Below are 16725 nucleotides of genomic sequence, written 5' to 3'. Positions count from 1 at the left end.
AGGGAGGCGCTCGGAGGCCGACCCCGCCCCCTCTCGATCCTCATTGGCTGAGAGGTGCAGCGCCCGCTCACGTTGGTGAGCTCTTGGCTGTGACCTGCGTGCTGGTCGAATCGGTTTTTAGACAAACTACCAGAGCTTTAAGACCCGATCTGCACATTAAAAAAAAAAAGAAAAGGCAAAAAAGAGACAGACTTAAAGAACGTCACGCTGGGCTCCGACAGAGCACGTCCCAGATTCAACAGTAGGGAACAGCCTCGCCCTGTAGGTCCAGGAGCGCTCCCGGCCAGTACGTCTCACCGGTCACCCTTAATCCTTCATTCCTCAAGACAGGGGTCACTTGTAAGTAACTCTTTTACGTGAGGCTGAAGATTTGTGTACCAACCCAGCCGTAAACGCATTAATTGAATAATTGACTTGTAATTGATCACAAGTAAACATTTCCAGTCCTTTGGAAATCGGTATTTTAAAATGGTTACACACGACACTACCGGGATTGGAGCACCTCGGGAGCAGATTTAAAGAACATTACCGATTTAGATGTGAAGCTCTTACCCGTTCTCTCCATTAGGGGGCAGTGTGACTGTAGTTACAGTGGTCGGTGAACAGGGTGAGAGATTTATAGATGACAAATGTGTTTTTTGTGACAATAGCCCTGAAACTATTCAGCATTTGTTTTGGTTATGTCCCAGGGTAAAAATGTTCTGGACTAAGTTGCAGAATTATATTAAAAAAGAGACCAATATTGATATTTGTTTTGTTGAAAAAGCTATTATGTTAAGTTTCAGCCCCAGTGAAAACAATATAAAAATTTCGTTTGTAATAAATTTAATTATTATACTGGCACGTTATCACATACATAAAATGAAGTGGTCTGGGAGGTACCCTGTGTTTGAGCATTTTAAAATGGAAGTAAAGTTGTATTTGCAGACTATTTCGAAATGCAAAAATATGAAAGCTGTGCGGACATTATTTTTATTTAATTTGTTTAATCTTTTTTCATAACTTGAATTGATGTAGTAGTATGTACCCCCGACGATATTTTTGTTTTGAATTGTTATATGTACTCTTGTTTGTATTGTAATGTTTGTTCTTTTGTTAAGCATAAATAAAAATAAAAAAAAACAGGAAAAAAAACAGATTGAGATGTGAAGCTCTTACCTCTCCTCTCCGGCAGGGGGCGTTGTTACTCCACTGACAGCCCAAGGCGGCAGACACACAGCGACACAGTGGGAGAGTGCAATCACCTTTATTACAGTGAAATCTGCAGAGATGCCCACCCTGCCCGTGTGTGCAGAGCGTGGGTTCAGTGTGAGAATACAGGGCAGTGAGAGCACAGCAGGCATGGCGTGGGATATAACATATACAAGATACAGTGTGTATATTCAGAGCACATGTAGTCACTATCATTATTCTTATTTACACTCTCCAGGGCAAGCAGATGCAGTCTGTTCCTTCGTTCGTGAAGGAGTTCAGCAGCAGTCATGCTTTCTAACAGGGGGCTCCCGCGAATAAGTTACTTAATTGAGTCTTAATTACTTCTCGGACCCTTAATCACCCCGTCCACCCTGCTGTTGAGAATGACTGGAACCACCGATCAACCAGGGAGTGACTGGACTGGACTCGAATGGAGTGGAGTCACAGATCGGGACGGTCCGGTCCGGTCCGGCCCTGTGGGGCCCGACCGGGACGCCCCCAGCCTCGATCATCAGGCACCGCTGTGGACGACGGACCCTCGGTTTTCGTTTTCCTTCCTGTCGCCAAGTTCTCTCTCAAAGCGGAGCGGTGGCTTCGTTGACCGGGAACAGGAAGTTCTTCCATCGCCGCCCGCAGAGACGCTACAGCGGGCCCCGGGAGGGGCTTGAGGACCACTGCAGCTGGGCCGGCCCGGACCCCTCTCTACGGGCCTCAGAAGCCCCCTGCGGGCCCCCTGCGGCCGATTCCCGGACTAAACAAGTCATTCTGCCTCCGGACAGGGCTACAGCCATGGGGAGGCCGATCCGGTCTGCGTCTCCCTGCGCCTCCCGCCTCTCTGGCCCGTCTCCCGCCCCGCTGCTCGGGAAGTCCGTCTCGGTCTGCGGCTCCCCTCCCGCTGGCTAGCAGGACTCCGGGGGCCCCGCCGAGGCCCCGCCCTCACTCCGCTCGCTGTCCCAGTCGAGCCGGCCGCACGGCGCCCTCTCCCACTCCACCGCCTCCCCCTGCGGTACGGAGGTGCTGTCCCTCCGCGGGGTCTGGGCTCGATCGGGCTCTCCCGATCCCCGGTCCCAGTCCGCCGGCTCCCCCTGCGGTACGGAGGTGCTGTCCCTCCGCGGGGTCCGGGCTCGATCGGGCTCTCCCGATCCCCGGTCCCAGTCCGCCGGCTCCCCCTGCGGTAGGGGGGTGCTGTCCCTCCCTGGCGGGCTCTCGAGCTCCTCGGAGGCCTCCCTGAGAACCCCCAGCTCGCTAGCGGGGCTCCTGGCGTCTGGGGCGCGCCGGGGCCCGGGGCGCTCATCAGGGGCCGCCACCGGCGCCCCATCCTCTTGAGCGGCTGCCTCATGCCCCGCCCCCTCCCCTTGCAGACGGCTCCTGTTGGGCCTGTGGACCCTGCCCCTGCCCCGCACCTGGCCGTAGTGCAGAGTCCTCCTGCGATGCCATTGGTTGATGGACTGCTGGGCCTCCGCGCTGACCTGTCGGGCGGCCAGCCGTGGCCGGAAAGTGGAGACGTGGAAGAGGGTGGCATAGACGGAGGTGAGGTAATACCCCCCTGGAAGACAGGAAGTACAGCGCCGTCACACGCGCGGGAGACAGACTGCTGGAGCAGGGCTAGCAAGGCCCTGTGAGCCACAGAAGACGCAGGCAGGCCCCCTGAATTTCAGCACCAAAAACTGCTTTCCAATTTTACTACACAATCGGTTTTTAGTTAAGTACTGAGAGTGCGGTTGTCCCGGGCAGTGTGTGGTTGTCATGATCAGTGTCTATTTGCCCCAGTCAGTGTGTAATCATCCCAGTTAGTGTGGAGTTGCCCAGGTCATTGTGAAGCTGCCCCAGTCAGTATGTAGTTTACCCAGTCAGTGAACAGTTGCCCCCGTCAGTGTGTAGTTGTCATGATCAGTTGTCAGTGGCAGTTGCCCCAGTCAGTGTGTGTGTAATTGTCCCAGTGAGTGTGCAGTTGCCCCAGTCAGTGTGTGTGTAATTGTTCCAGTGAGTGTGCAGTTGCCCCAGTCAGTGTGTGTAATTGTCCCAGTGAGTGTGCAGTTGCCCCAGTCAGTGTGTGTAATCGTCCCAATGAGTGTGCAGTTGCCCCAGTCGGTGTGTTTGTAATTGTCCCAGTGAGTGTGCAGTTGCCCCAGTCAGTGTGTGTATTTGTCCCAGTGAGTGTGCAGTTGCCCCAGTCAGTGTGTGTGTAATTGTCCCAATGAGTGTGCAGTTGCCCCAGTCAGTGTGTGTGTAATTGTTCCAGTGAGTGTGCAGTTGCCCCAGTCAGTGTGTGTAATTGTCCCAGTGAGTGTGCAGTTGCCCTGCTTTCTCTCACCCTCGCCCTGCAGCTGCCCTGGGTCCAGCAGCTCCATCATGTATTCAGTGTCGAGCTGCAGCTGAGAGATGTCACTGCGCAGACACACCCAGGTGAGACAGGGCAGGAAGTCATCTGCCCCATACACAGCCCCTAAGAGAGAGGACAGGCCCCCTTACAACACAGGCTACACACAGACACACCAAGATACTGCTGCCCAGAGAGGAGCACGTTGATACCTTCGATACCTTCCAGGGCTAAAGAACGCCCACAACGAAGACTGAGAGGAGACTGGGTTCCTTAAAGGCACTGGCTGACAAAGTCACGTGTTGAGAGTCAGCAGTGAAACAGGACCACAGGACACAGCCGGAAACTGCAGAACTGCTTTGACAACCGTCAAAACGAGGCAGCTCTTCACACAAAGGGTTGAGTCTGGAGAGCTGGCTGATATCCTGGCTTCTTGCAAGAAAGAGCTAGATGAGATAACTCAATAACCTACTGAAAACACAGAAAAATGAGCTAAATGGGTCGTCAGGTATGCACAGACCCAGGACATAACTATACAGTAATACAGCCGCCGAGAGACAGGACTGTAATTCACAGGACTCTGCACACTTACTGTATGTATCAGAGTCCGAGAGAAAAAGGGAGGAAGGGTAAATAGAAAGACTTTGCTGCATGGTAACAGGGTAAATAAAGAGGCCAACACAGTGAGCCTCCTAAGGCCAGTGAGTGCCCGTGCCACACGTCTCTATGTGTGCCCGTGTGAGCCTGCGGGTCTCAGGGTGTAGTTACTCCTCCTACAGCACAGGGGGCGCTCTCACCGCTGCCGGAGCTCATGGCCTGGTAGATGCTCTTGCAGATCTTCAGCAGGTGTTGCACCTTTTTGCTGGGGGAGTAGGCCTGGTGCAGGGCAGCGAGGCGCTGCTGGATCTTCTCCATGGCGACCGCATCGGGCACGCCCACCCCGGAGGACCCGCCCAGCTCCTCCAGGCTCCGCCCCCGCATGCACTGCTGGTTGTCGGAGAGGCGCTGCAGGGTGCCGTCGCGGGAGCGGTAGTCGTGGAGACAGGAGTAGAGGTGCGAACAGAGGGGCTTGAGGACGATCTTGTGGAGAGTGAGCTCCAGCATCGCATCTACAGAGGGAGGAGGAGAGCTGGGTATTAAGAGGGGGGGTTTGTTTACATGACACACGCCCAGGGCGGCGCTCCAGCAACGCCCTGACTCACAGAGAGGCCGACTCGGGAAGAGAGGGGATTGCTTTGGCGATCCTTGTCTGGTTAGTTATCTAAGTTTAACTACACCGTCGGCAAGAAGCCCAGGCCAGGAAAGATAACTGACTAACGGAAGAAGAAGGGGGCTTCTTCAGGGTGGAAGGTGAAACTGGCCCCTGACAGCGCAAGTGAAAGTGGCTTGGGAGGACCGCCAAGGGGAGGCGTCTTTACACTAAGTGCGGCGGGAGTGTGGAACAAGTCGCCTGGCCGTGCTGTTCACCCTGTTTGCCTGTGTGGGTGCTTTATGAAGAGGCTGGCCACGGTTCTCAGCTCCCTTGGCTTCCGGGTGCTGTACACACTGGGTCGATCGGCCACCCCCAGAGGCAGAGTAAGTCCAGTAAGGCGCTGAGAGAGTTCACCAAGAGAGCGCTGGGCCCCGCCCACGCCTCAGCGGAGGGGAAAGCTCCCCTCAGGGCTCTGCGCGCTGTACGAGAGAGGACTCCTCCACGCACCTCGGAATGAGACAGTCATAACGACCGGTAACCTTTTCCACTTCAAAACACCAACCCCCTCCCTCCTGTCATAATCAACACCCGCTGACCCCCCCCCCCGGGGGGACCGCAGAACTCCAGGAAGTGACATGCCCAGGTTTCCTGTAGGCAGCCTGCGTTGCCTAGCAACTGGCAACCACATCTGCAAGCAAACGGCTGCGAGCTGCTTCTCGGGCAGCGTCAGAAACCAGCTGGGCCTGGGGGAACGCCGGTGGGCCCGCTGGCACCAGAGCTGGCGCCGGCCTGGGAAGCTTTTTCGCTTCTGCAGAGACCCGGGTCCTGCGTCCCTGCTGGTGATGATGCTACGTTTACAAAAGTAAACCTGCAAATTCTGCAAGACCTGCCCCTGTGCTCCAGACAGCCAGGGTCTCATGCACAGTGCTGTGGTGTTTTTGCATCATGTGTCAGATTTAAGCGACATAAACTGGGAACATGGACGCCCAAGGCTGACCACAGCAAACTGTCTAAACCGTCTGCTTTTAGTACCGGATATGGCAACAAACCGTTACTTGCCAATCAGAAAACTGCACGTTTTTGGTATGTAAATTTTGCTCATCTCTAAAACTAAAAGCCTGTTGCCATCTTTGAGAAAGTGACGAAGTTTTGGCTAGCTGCGTCCCTCCTCCTTTCTTTATTGCGATACAGAAATCTCCAGTCCTGAGGGTCCAACGGTACTAATCAAAGGACCCCAGATACACACTGTGGCACAGGGTTTGAGCCTTCTCCCCTTTATGCCAGGACTTGTGCCTCCCCCCCCCTTGAATAAATTCATGCTGGTCTTAAAGATCAACCCGACCGCAAGCTCCCGACCTGCTGCTCCACACACAGGCTTGCAGGGCTGCTCCTGGAGAAGCAGGGGAATGAGGGGGTGCGCGCAGAGCACTCACCCAGCTCCCAGTCCGGCGTGTCTCCCAGGCTGTCCAGGATGCCCTGGATCTCGGGGGCGTCCAGCAGCGCCTCCCTCAGGCCGGTCAGCTTGTGCCGGACGTCCTGCAGCAGCTCGGAGCCGGACGGGTAGGCCGGCGGGGCGCACGCCCTGAGCGCGTGCTCGAGGAAGGCGCGGGCCTGCTCCCCGAAGCCGCCAGCACGCCGCTCGCACAGCTCCTGCGCGCGGTGGGACAGGCGCTTCTGCGCCGAGACCAGCCCGCCGATGACCTGGCCGAACGCCGAGAAGCGGTGCTTGACTTTGTCCGCCAGGGCCAGCGAGAGGCGGCCGTGCGGGGCGCCGGCGGGGGCGCCCCCCAGGGAGCCGCACAGCACGTCCATCTCCTCCTCCGTGCTGCTGATGGACAGGGAGTCCAGCTCGCAGCCCAGGGGGGTCAGCAGGGAGTGGACGGGCGACGGCGGGGACAGCCACACCCCGTCTTCGATCCAGGACACGCGGTGGGGCGACTGGGGCCCCGAGTTGCGCTGGGACGGCTCCGCAGGGGGACTGCGGGAACCGGGGTCATCGGTCTGCTGGCTTGGGCTTGGGGAGCCAGGGGTTAGGAGTTCAGGGGTTGGGAGGTCAGAGGAACCCCCTCTTCTCAGCGCGTCAGTCTTCCTCCTCAGGATGACTCCCTGAATGGAGCTGGGGGAGCCGGGGGAGCAGGGGGGGGACTGCAGAGCTCCCGCTGGGGCAGAGAGAGGTCAGAGGTCAGAGGTCAGAGGTCCCTGTCAGCTAATGCAGACACCTAGAAATACCAACTTGGAAACAAGTTTCTACACCTCACACATACAGCATGCATCTGTCTGTTTCTGTCTGCTTGCTTTGCTGTTGTTGTATGGACTTTTCTAAAAAGTCCCATATTGTTATCAAAGTTGTTTTATTTGCTTTAACTGTTTTATATTGTGTAGCTCTTTGAGATGTTGCACATCAAAGGTGCAAGATAAATGTTCTAGCGTAATATATATAATATAAAAACTAATGTAGTTCAGTGGATAGCTGCGTCAGCGTGCGTAGCCTTCTTCGGGCGTGGAGGTGTCCACACCTGAAGAAGGCTCCACAGCCGAAACGTTGTGTTTTCTTTCTTCTCTTTTCAACGTGGAATAAACCTATTACTTGTTCCTTTGCAGCCTACGCATGCTGACGCAGCTCCCCACCTGAACTACTAATGTTTATTATTGCCTGTAACATCAGATAAAATTGCAAACAGCTTGTCCACATCCCTTCTTGTGATATTTGGTAAATGATCTGTATGTGCAGCAGTAGCTGCAGTGAGTCAATGTTATCCTTTGAACTTGATTACTCCAGTAGCTGAACTCACAAGCCTGCTCCTTCTCCGTACTGCTGGGCTCATTGACCTCCTGCTCCTTGTCCACTGAGGAAGTTCTCTTGTTCTGAAGCCCCGCCCCTCCCCAGGGGCGGGTGGTGCTCAGCCTCCGTTCTCGCCTGCGATTGGCTGCCCGTACGCTCAGGGCCTGACTGGTTTCCTGGGGTGACTGCTTGGTGAGCCAATCATCTCCGTGTTCGTGGAGGAACAAAGGGTTAATGATGCAGAGCGCTCCATTCGCTGAGGTCACCTGCCAATGAGACAAGAAGTTAATTAGGCTTCAATTAACTGCTAAGGAAGATCTCGGTAAACTTAAGCCATTTAAAAAAAAACTTTCTTTTTAAGTCAAATGATTTCCCAAATGATACTTTTATTAGCAGTTTTTAAACCTGGCATAAATGAGCTTTTTAAGCTTTTAATCTTTTAAGCATCGAACGCATTTTCATTTTTCTCATTAAAACAAAAACAGATCACCAGCTATCTATATTGAGGAAGGGCTCTCTCTTGATCTCAGTGACATCACTTCCTGGATGAAGCTTCAAGACGGTGTGTGGTTAAATTCACCAGTAGCTCAGGCTGCACTGTCAGCACTGGCTTCAGTGGAAGTCCAATTATAATCCCACTGACAAAGCAATCGAGCTCAGTGATGTGGCTCCTGCATACATCAGGGGAAAAGAGCAATCAGAGCAACACAGCAGTAACCGGACAAACAGGGGTCACCTGTATCGAACACATGGTGAGACCAGTCGGGGGGTGAAGTGGGGCGCCGGTCACGTGATTGGATTCCACATTCGGGCCTGAGGAGGGATCCAACCAGAACTCTGACACACAGAGAGCAGGGATGGTATATCCAGAAGAACACACAGAGCGGGATCAAAATACAGAGCAGAAATAATCATTTTATCAGCATTTAGCCACCTTGTGGATACAGGGTCTATTTGCTTAAAATATGACACAGCCCAAACTGGACCAGCAATCTCTGGACTGTAGGGTTACAATATGACACAGTCTGGACCAGTGATCTCTGGACTGTAGGGTTACAGTATGACACAGACTGGACCAGTGATCTCTGGACTGTAGGGTTACAATATGACACAGACTGGACCAGTGATCTCTGGACTGTAGGGTTACAATATGACACAGACTGGACCAGTGATCTCTGGACTGTAGGGTTACAATAGGACACAGACTGGACCAGTGATCTCTGGACTGTAGGGTTACAGTATGACACAGACTGGACCAGTGATCTCTGGACTGTAGGGTTACAATAGGACACAGACTGGACCAGTGATCTCTGGACTGTAGGGTTACAATATGACACAGACTGGACCAGTGATCTCTGGACTGTAGGGTTACAATATGACACAGACTGGACCAGTGATCTCTGGACTGTAGGGTTACAATATGACACAGACTGGACCAGTGATCTCTGGACTGTAGGACTACAATATGACACAGACTGGACCCATGGAAAAATAAGAAACAAGAAGAGGGAATAGTGTCACAGGGTAGAAGAAGATAAGAGACAGAGGCAGAGGGACAGGAAACTGGGGAGAAGGAGTGGGACAGGAGAACAGAGAGAGACTCACTGGGGCCCAGATCCATCAGGGGGTTCATCTGCTCCATACTGAGAGAGTACACAGCTGTGGGGATGGACAGACAGCACGGTAGCACGTCCCTGCGAGAGAGGGGTACAGGAGGAGAGGGAGAGAGGGATGAATAGATGATGAAAGGATCAAGTGAAAAAGAAAGATAAGGTAGTGCTCCTTCCCTCCTCCTCCATACCTACCTTCCTGCCTCCTCATCCTCACCCCTCCTCCTCCACACCCCACCTCTTCCACACCCGCCACCCTCCTTCCTCCTCCTTAACACCCCACCTCCTCCCCATCCCGCCTCCCTACCTCCTCCTCCTCCTCCACACCCCGCCTCCTCCCTCCTTCCTCCTCATCCTTACCCTGCCTCCTCCCTCCTTCCTCCTCCACACCCCACCTCTTCCACACCCCGCCTCCCTCCCTCCTCCTCCACACCCCAACTCTTCCACACCCCGCCTCCCTCCCTCCTCCTCCTCACCCCACCTCCCTCCTTCCTCCTCCTTCAAAACACCACCTCCTCCTCTCCACTCTGCTTGTCTCTCTCCTCCTCCACACCCCACCTCCCTCCTTCCTCCTCTTTCAAAACCACCTCCTCCTCCACACCCCGCCTACAGCACCTGGTCCCTCCGTCTCACCTGCTCACTGTGTAGAAGGCCACTAGCTGGATCAAGTCAGAGAAGCCCAGGTGAGACTCTGGCAGGTGAAACACTGAGCCAGATGGGAGGAGGGAGGGAAAAAGAGAGCTTTTAGACATGAGCTTGTCTTCATGCATCTCGGCTGTATGTCAGCACATCACGGTGTTGAGTCAGCAGACACAGGCACGCCACAGAGCCGTCTTTGTATTAGAGCACAAGCATATCAGTGTACCATTTCTGGGATGACCCTGAAAGACCTTCAATGGTTAATATTCAATATTCACTCAGGCTGCACTGTCAGCGCTGGTTTCAGTTCAATTATAATCTCTCTGAGAAAGCAATCAAGCTCACAGCGAAGTCGCTCCAGCCACCTTCAGAACAACGGTGCCGGCGCAGTATGAGTGACAAAGAGCAACACAACAGTAATCACGACATTCAGGGGTCACCTGTATCGAACGCATGGTGAGACCAGCCGGGAGGCGAAGTGGGGTGCTGGTCATGTGACTGGGTTCCACACTTTGGTCCTGGGGAGTATGTCATTGCCTACTGACATGGCGAAAGTACGTCAGTGTTTACCTTTGCTGGTGTATTCGATGGCAAAATCCCTCACAGACTCGGTGCTGCCCCCTACAGACACACAAAGGAGGTGCGGGCAAGTGGCGGAGTCACACAGCACCAGGAAACTCTGCAGAGAGAGAGGGGGAAAGGGCAGAACAGGGGAAAGACAGAAGGAGGGAGGAAATTAAAGAACACGAGAGAAGAGAGGGAGCGAAGAGGGAAGAAAGAGGAGTGGGAAACAATGGGCAATGAGGAAAAATGTTAGGAGTGTGGAAAAGGGAAGAAAGAGGGAAAGAGATCTATTATGGCACTGATAACTTCCAAATAATAATGTATTACATTTGTGTAGCAGATTCCAAAGTGCTTCACATATAAGAGCAAACCCACTTCTCCCACCCCTCCAGCTGGGTGAGACAGGGCAGCTGTTCTGCACCTGCAGCCCCACAGCTCAGGGGCGCAGAGAGGAGACTCGGGCAACGTCAGACTGTAGCCCCGAGTGAATTCTAGCCAGGACCCCAGGGCTGACACCCCTCCTGTAAGTTTGCACACGAGTCAAATGGTATCTGTGACTTCTCCTCCAATGGACAGGCCTGCCAGCACTCTGCAGACATGAGACTGGGTACAGAAGCAGGGAGATCTGTCATCTAGACCAAAGCAGCTCTCGAGCCCCCGAGACTCTGACAGCCTGCGACCGCACTGCGGCACTCAGCCCCTCGCGCGGACTGCAGGAAGTGCCGAGCAACACAAATAGGGCCCCAGCCTTCGGGTGGGTAACACTGCAGATGAGAAACTGCAGTTTAAATAAAACAGACGAAATGTTTACGACCTTCCTGTGGCGTGAGGAAGTCCCGAGATGTACCAATGCCTCCCCCTCTCGCGCCGCTGACAGATGCACTAACTTTACAGCTCATCTCTATCGCTCCAAATACAACCCAGAGCAGAGAGCTGATTGCTGTCCCTACAGCACCACACTACACCAAACTACAACATAATATTGCCCCAAACTACAGCACCACACTGCACCAAACTACAACACCAAACTGCAACATAATACTGCACCAAACTGCAGCACCACACTGCACCAAACTACAACATACTACTGCACCAAACTACAACATAATACTGCACCAAACTACAGCACCACACTGCACCAAACTACAACATAATACAGCACCACACTGCACCAAACTACAACATAATACTGCACCAAACTACAGCACCACACTGCACCAAACTACAACACCAAACTGCACCATAATACTGCACCAAACTGCAGCACCACACTGCACCAAACTACAACATACTACTGCACCAAACTACAGCACCACACTGCACCAAACTACAACATAATACTGCCCCAAACTACAGCACCACACTGCACCAAACTACAACATAATACAGCACCACACTGCACCAAACTACAACATAATACAGCACCACACTGCACCAAACTACAGCACCACACTGCACCAAACTACAACATAATACAGCACCACACTGCACCAAACTACAACATAATACTGCACCACACTACAACATAATACAGCACCAAACTACAGCACCACACTACAACACCAAACTGCAACATACTGTAATACTGCACCAAACTGCACCAAACTACAACATACTACTACAAACTACAACAACTACACTACACTACTACATTAAATTACAGCACTATACTGCACCACAATGCAGTATCATACTACACCAAATTACACCATACTGTACCACACTGCAGTACCATATTGCAACAAATTACAGCACTATATTGCACCACAGTACAGGCCCATACTACACCACCGTACAACACTATACTGTACCACACTACATTACTACACTGCATTACATTACAGCACTATATTGCACCACACTACACTAATACACTGCATTAAACTATAGCACTATACTGCACCACACTACACTAATATACTGCATCAAAGTACAGCACTATACCCCGCCACACTACAGTACTATACACATACAGTACAACTACAGTATCATAATGCAGTAAACTACAGCACTATAGTGTACCACACTACAGCGCTATACTGTACCACAAAAATCTACTATACTGTACCACACTACAGCACTATTTGCACCAAACCACTCCACTATACTGTACCACTCTAAAGCACTATACTGCACCAACCTACAACACTACAGTGTACAACACTGCAGCACTACAGCAGACCAAACCACACCACTATACAGTAACCATGTTACATTATTATACTGTACTACTCTACCCTGTTCTGTACTAAATTTTACTGTACTGTTATATACTATTGCAATGTATTACACTACTGCTGCTCTACAGAGCGGTTGTACACCAAGCTGTCCTGCACTAATCTACTGTACACCTCTATACTGAACCACACCAAGCGACAGCACTGCTCTGCATTGCTGCACACTGTACGTACCCTTCCACACGTCCATCCCTGAGCTCTTCAGACACCTCACTGACAGAGGGGTAGACTGAAGCCCTGCTCTGCCCCTAACCCCTCACTCAACCAGTTCCACCTTGGTGATGAACTGAAACCGCTCTCTCATTAACCCAAAAGAGGAAAGGGAACATGTTTGAAAAGGACAAAAAAAAAACAACTTCCTTATTTCTCTCTCTGCTTGTGTGTGCGTGTAGGCATTCACAGTTACACAACGGCACCTGGCGCAATTGTATACCAAACCTGAGCCCAGGCACAGTGGCACAACGCCACCTAGCTGAGAGAAATTCAGCTCGGGTGAACCACCCCCTCACCCCCGCCCCCCGCCCCCCTTTCCAAACGAGCCAGTCCTTCGGCTCCCCCTCTCGACAGGGTAGGTGAGGTTGCTGCTGTGGACACACACACACACTGGGCTTCTCTCTTCCCCAGCTGGGAGAGCCTGTCGCTCCACTGCCTCTGGCCGCCAGTGCGGACGCACGCCACACCCACACTCCTCCGGGCGCGAGGCTGTGCCCAGCTGGTCAGAGCCTGGCGCACAGATCTCGCCGCCCTGGGGTCACCGCAGAGGGGAGCGAGCAGCTCCTGCCCCAGGTTTCGGGGCCTGTCCCACACCGACCGGCTGGAGGACAAGACCCTCTCCAGTCTTGTACGGAGAAGACGCCGGAGGGACCTGATACTCGTCTTCATAATCCGCAAGGACAGCGGCAAGCCCAGCGGACTTCAGAACGAACCGTTAAACACGACAGGGGTGTGGAATTTTTAAACACCGGCGAACAACAGAAGGTCAAGAGAAGGTAAAGGCATCTTTACGCAGAGGGTTGTGGGAGTCTGGAAGAAGCTTCCCAGCCACATGGTTGAAGCCAGCTCTCTGGCTTCTCTCAAGAAATGTGTGGATGAGATCCCTGAATGTGCCCTGTGTGCATGGACTGGTGTCCAGACGTGTGCTCTGTGTGCATGGACAGGTGTTCAGGCATGTGCTCTGTGTGCATGGACAGGTGTCCAGGAGTGTGTACTGTGTGTATGGACAGGTGTCCAGCTGCGTCCTGTGCATATGGAGAGGTGTGCAGGTGTGTACTGTGAGTATGGACAGATTTTCAGGATTAAGTTGGGTGTATGGACAGGTGTCCAGGAGAGTCCAGCTCTAAGAGGCTTGTAGGTACGGTACCCAGATGTGTCCCGATGTGGACTCACCCCTGTGTGCCGGTCCCTCAGTGCAGCGTGGGCCCTCTCTCTGTCCCAGGAGCCTCCCAGGGCCCATGCAGGCTTGCACAGCCTCAGTCTGTCCAGGAGGGTGAGCGGCGGGTCTCTGGCCATACTGCTCCCATTCAGCACCCCTGTGGAGGCCCTGCAATACAGAAGCACACCAAGGCACTGAGGGACAAGCGATCAGCATGTCTCTCTCCACTCTTCCCACTCTCTCCTCCATCCCCTCATCCTCTGACTTCCTCTCCTCCCCTGTCTTTCTCGTCCTCTCTCACCTCTCCGTGCTGCTCTCCCCTGCTCGCTCCTCCAGGCCCCTCATCCCCTCTGCCCTGGAGGGGCGGGGCATCTCTCAGTGGGCGGGTCCTGTCCTGCTCAGGGGATCCCACTGCTCCATTCCCAAGGGCACTGCACTTCCGTCGGCTGTCCACTGCTCCCGTCCTGAGCTCAATGCTGTGGCGATTCTGTCGTCTCCAGTACAGCGCTGTCTTTAGATGTCACAAGCCTTAAATAAAAAAGTCACACAGTGGTAAGATATGGACAGACAGACACAGTGCAGTATCACTCTGCGTTGGGTAGTGTTTCCACACTGGGATCACACTGCTGCTGCGCAGAGCTGGACAGACAGACAGACACAGTGCTGAACAGACAGACACAGCACAGTATCTCTGCACTGGAATCACACAGCTGCTGCTCAGTGCTGGACAGACAGACACAGTGCAGTATCTCTCTGCACTGGATAGTGTTTCCACACAGGGATCACACACACACTGCTCCTGCGCAGAGCTGGACAGACAGCAGTGGGATTATGCCACGGGTCCTCTTCTGCAGCAGAGATACTCAAACACCCTGGACTGCTCAATCTCCGGAATGTCTCTTACAAAGGCGAGACAATTGGAGAGCCCACAGTACAACACGCCAAGTTATAGCATGTTGCATTGCACATAGCGCCCCCTAATATTTATAGCAGACTGCAGTGCAGAGCGACAGGCACATTTTGCAAAAGGGCAAGAGTGCCTGTCTGTCCAGAACTTCAGATTGAAGGACTACAGAAGAATAAGGTGATATGAAGTCTAGTCTGACACAAGCCGGTATCATGTCTAGTGGGATTTAAGATGACATCCTCACTAAAGCCCACCAGCGCCTTCACTTCCTGAGACAGTAAAGGAAGTGGGGGATGAGCAAGACAACACTCACCCATCTTTACCGTAAGACCACTGAGAGTGTGCTGACCGCTGGTATTACAGTGTGGTATGGTGGAGCCACAGTACAGGACAGAAAAGCTGTACAGAGGGCTGTGAGGTCTGCTCAGAAAATCACTGGGACAGAGCTACCCTCCATCGACCGGATATATCTCGACTGCTGCCACACCCGGGCTCGAGCAATACTTCAGGACCCAGTTCACCCTGGCCACGATCTGCTCTCACCCCTGGGGTCTGGTAGGAGGTATCGCAGTATCAGAACACTGACGCATAGATTCAAAACCAGTTTCTTCCCCCAAGCAGTCCGCATCTTAAACAGCTCAAATTAGCGCATGCACATATTAGCACCTGCACTTTAAAGTACTGCACTGCTTGCACTATGTCCTGTCTTGGCTGTATCATAATGTCCATTGTCTAAATTTATTGTCCATGTCTGTCATTTGTGCCCTTGTTACTGGGTACAGCTGAACGAGTAAGCATTCCAATACACTTGTTATATACGGCAAGTAAAGAAATCTTGAATCTTGACATTCAATGCAACTGTGAGTTTCTCTATAGGGTTATTAAAGGTTAAAGGTCAATAGCCGTGGATTGAGTCAGGGATGAAACAGAGAGAGAAAGTCTGTCTCCTGCTCACCCAGTGCTCCTCCCTCTTCCTGTGTCTCCTCTCTCTGCAAACATGTCCAGCATCTCGTCTTCCACCCCCGTGACACAGCCCTCTTTCCATGGCCTAGCTGCGTCACCCCAAAGTCCTCCCACAACCCCCAGCTCTCAGAGCCCCGGCAGCAGCTTCACGCCACCAGATCCAGCAAGCAGGAAGAGGCTCAGGCCCAGTCCACTCTCGACCCCAGCAGGCCGGGACACTGTCCCCGTGTATCTCCTGGCGGCAGGGGGAGTCCAGCTCGCCGGCCACACAAAGGGGGACAGCAGGGAGCTTGTGTTAGGAGACTCCCGGTGAAAGTCAGGATCAGTGCTGTGGAATCGCTGTCTGATTGGGATTGCTCATGCTGCTACAGCTGTCTGGTTACCCGCTGGGGGGGCAGCAAGAGAGTGGTGTACAGGAGGTGAGGCTCAGACAGACAGACACCCCTCCGTAACTGAAGCTGTCTCAGGCATGGGAAAACCCAGGCCCAGATCCTGTAGCTTCTACAGGTGATTTCTCTGTAATACACCACCCTTTCCTGCACTGCTCCACACAGAGAATCTCTCGGCAATAAGAGACACAGAGGACAGGAGACACAGCGAGAGAGAGGAGATACACAGAGGGCAGGAGGCACAGCAAGCAAGCAATAATAGAGAACTCCTCAGTAAAACACACAAAGAAGGACAGGAGACACAGTGAGAGAGAGGAGGCGATGGAAAAGGAGGAGTTGGCTGTACGGTACTGTCGCCTCACTTACAGCCGTGCGGTCCTCTGTCTTCTTCAGCAGCTCTCCTGCGAGCCGAGACAGACCCGGCCCAGCGACTCTACACCTCGGCCTGCAGACTCTCCCCTTTCCACTGACGGCAGACCCCCCAAGTCTCGCCCTCCTGTCCTCCCGTCTCCCGAACACCCTGCCCGTCTCCGTGTCAAGAGTCCCCGCACTCCCC

At 53.2% G+C, this 16725-nt stretch overlaps 1 protein-coding gene across 1 annotated transcript; it reads right to left on the bottom strand.

Moving 5' to 3' along the window:
• Window positions 1–1230: 1230 nt before the first annotated feature.
• On the bottom strand, window positions 1231–16725 carry rinl (Ras and Rab interactor-like). Its single transcript, XM_088912368.1, has 12 exons — window positions 16536–16725; window positions 14212–14438; window positions 13925–14078; window positions 10308–10416; window positions 9732–9804; window positions 9094–9182; window positions 8225–8325; window positions 7499–7754; window positions 6140–6865; window positions 4312–4623; window positions 3509–3640; window positions 1231–2740 (listed from the first exon to the last, which is right to left on the bottom strand). Exons 2-12 carry the CDS (start codon window positions 14280–14282, stop codon window positions 2094–2096), a joined length of 2670 nt encoding a protein of 889 aa, XP_088768494.1. The 5' UTR covers window positions 14283–14438; window positions 16536–16725; the 3' UTR covers window positions 1231–2093.

This window comes from Atractosteus spatula, chromosome 3 (genome assembly GCF_055471065.1).
Source record: "Atractosteus spatula isolate fAtrSpa1 chromosome 3, fAtrSpa1.hap1, whole genome shotgun sequence".
NCBI classification, from domain to species: domain Eukaryota; kingdom Metazoa; phylum Chordata; class Actinopteri; order Semionotiformes; family Lepisosteidae; genus Atractosteus; species Atractosteus spatula.
Note: the sequence above shows the minus strand (reverse complement) of the source record. Positions and strands in the feature narration are given on the sequence as shown.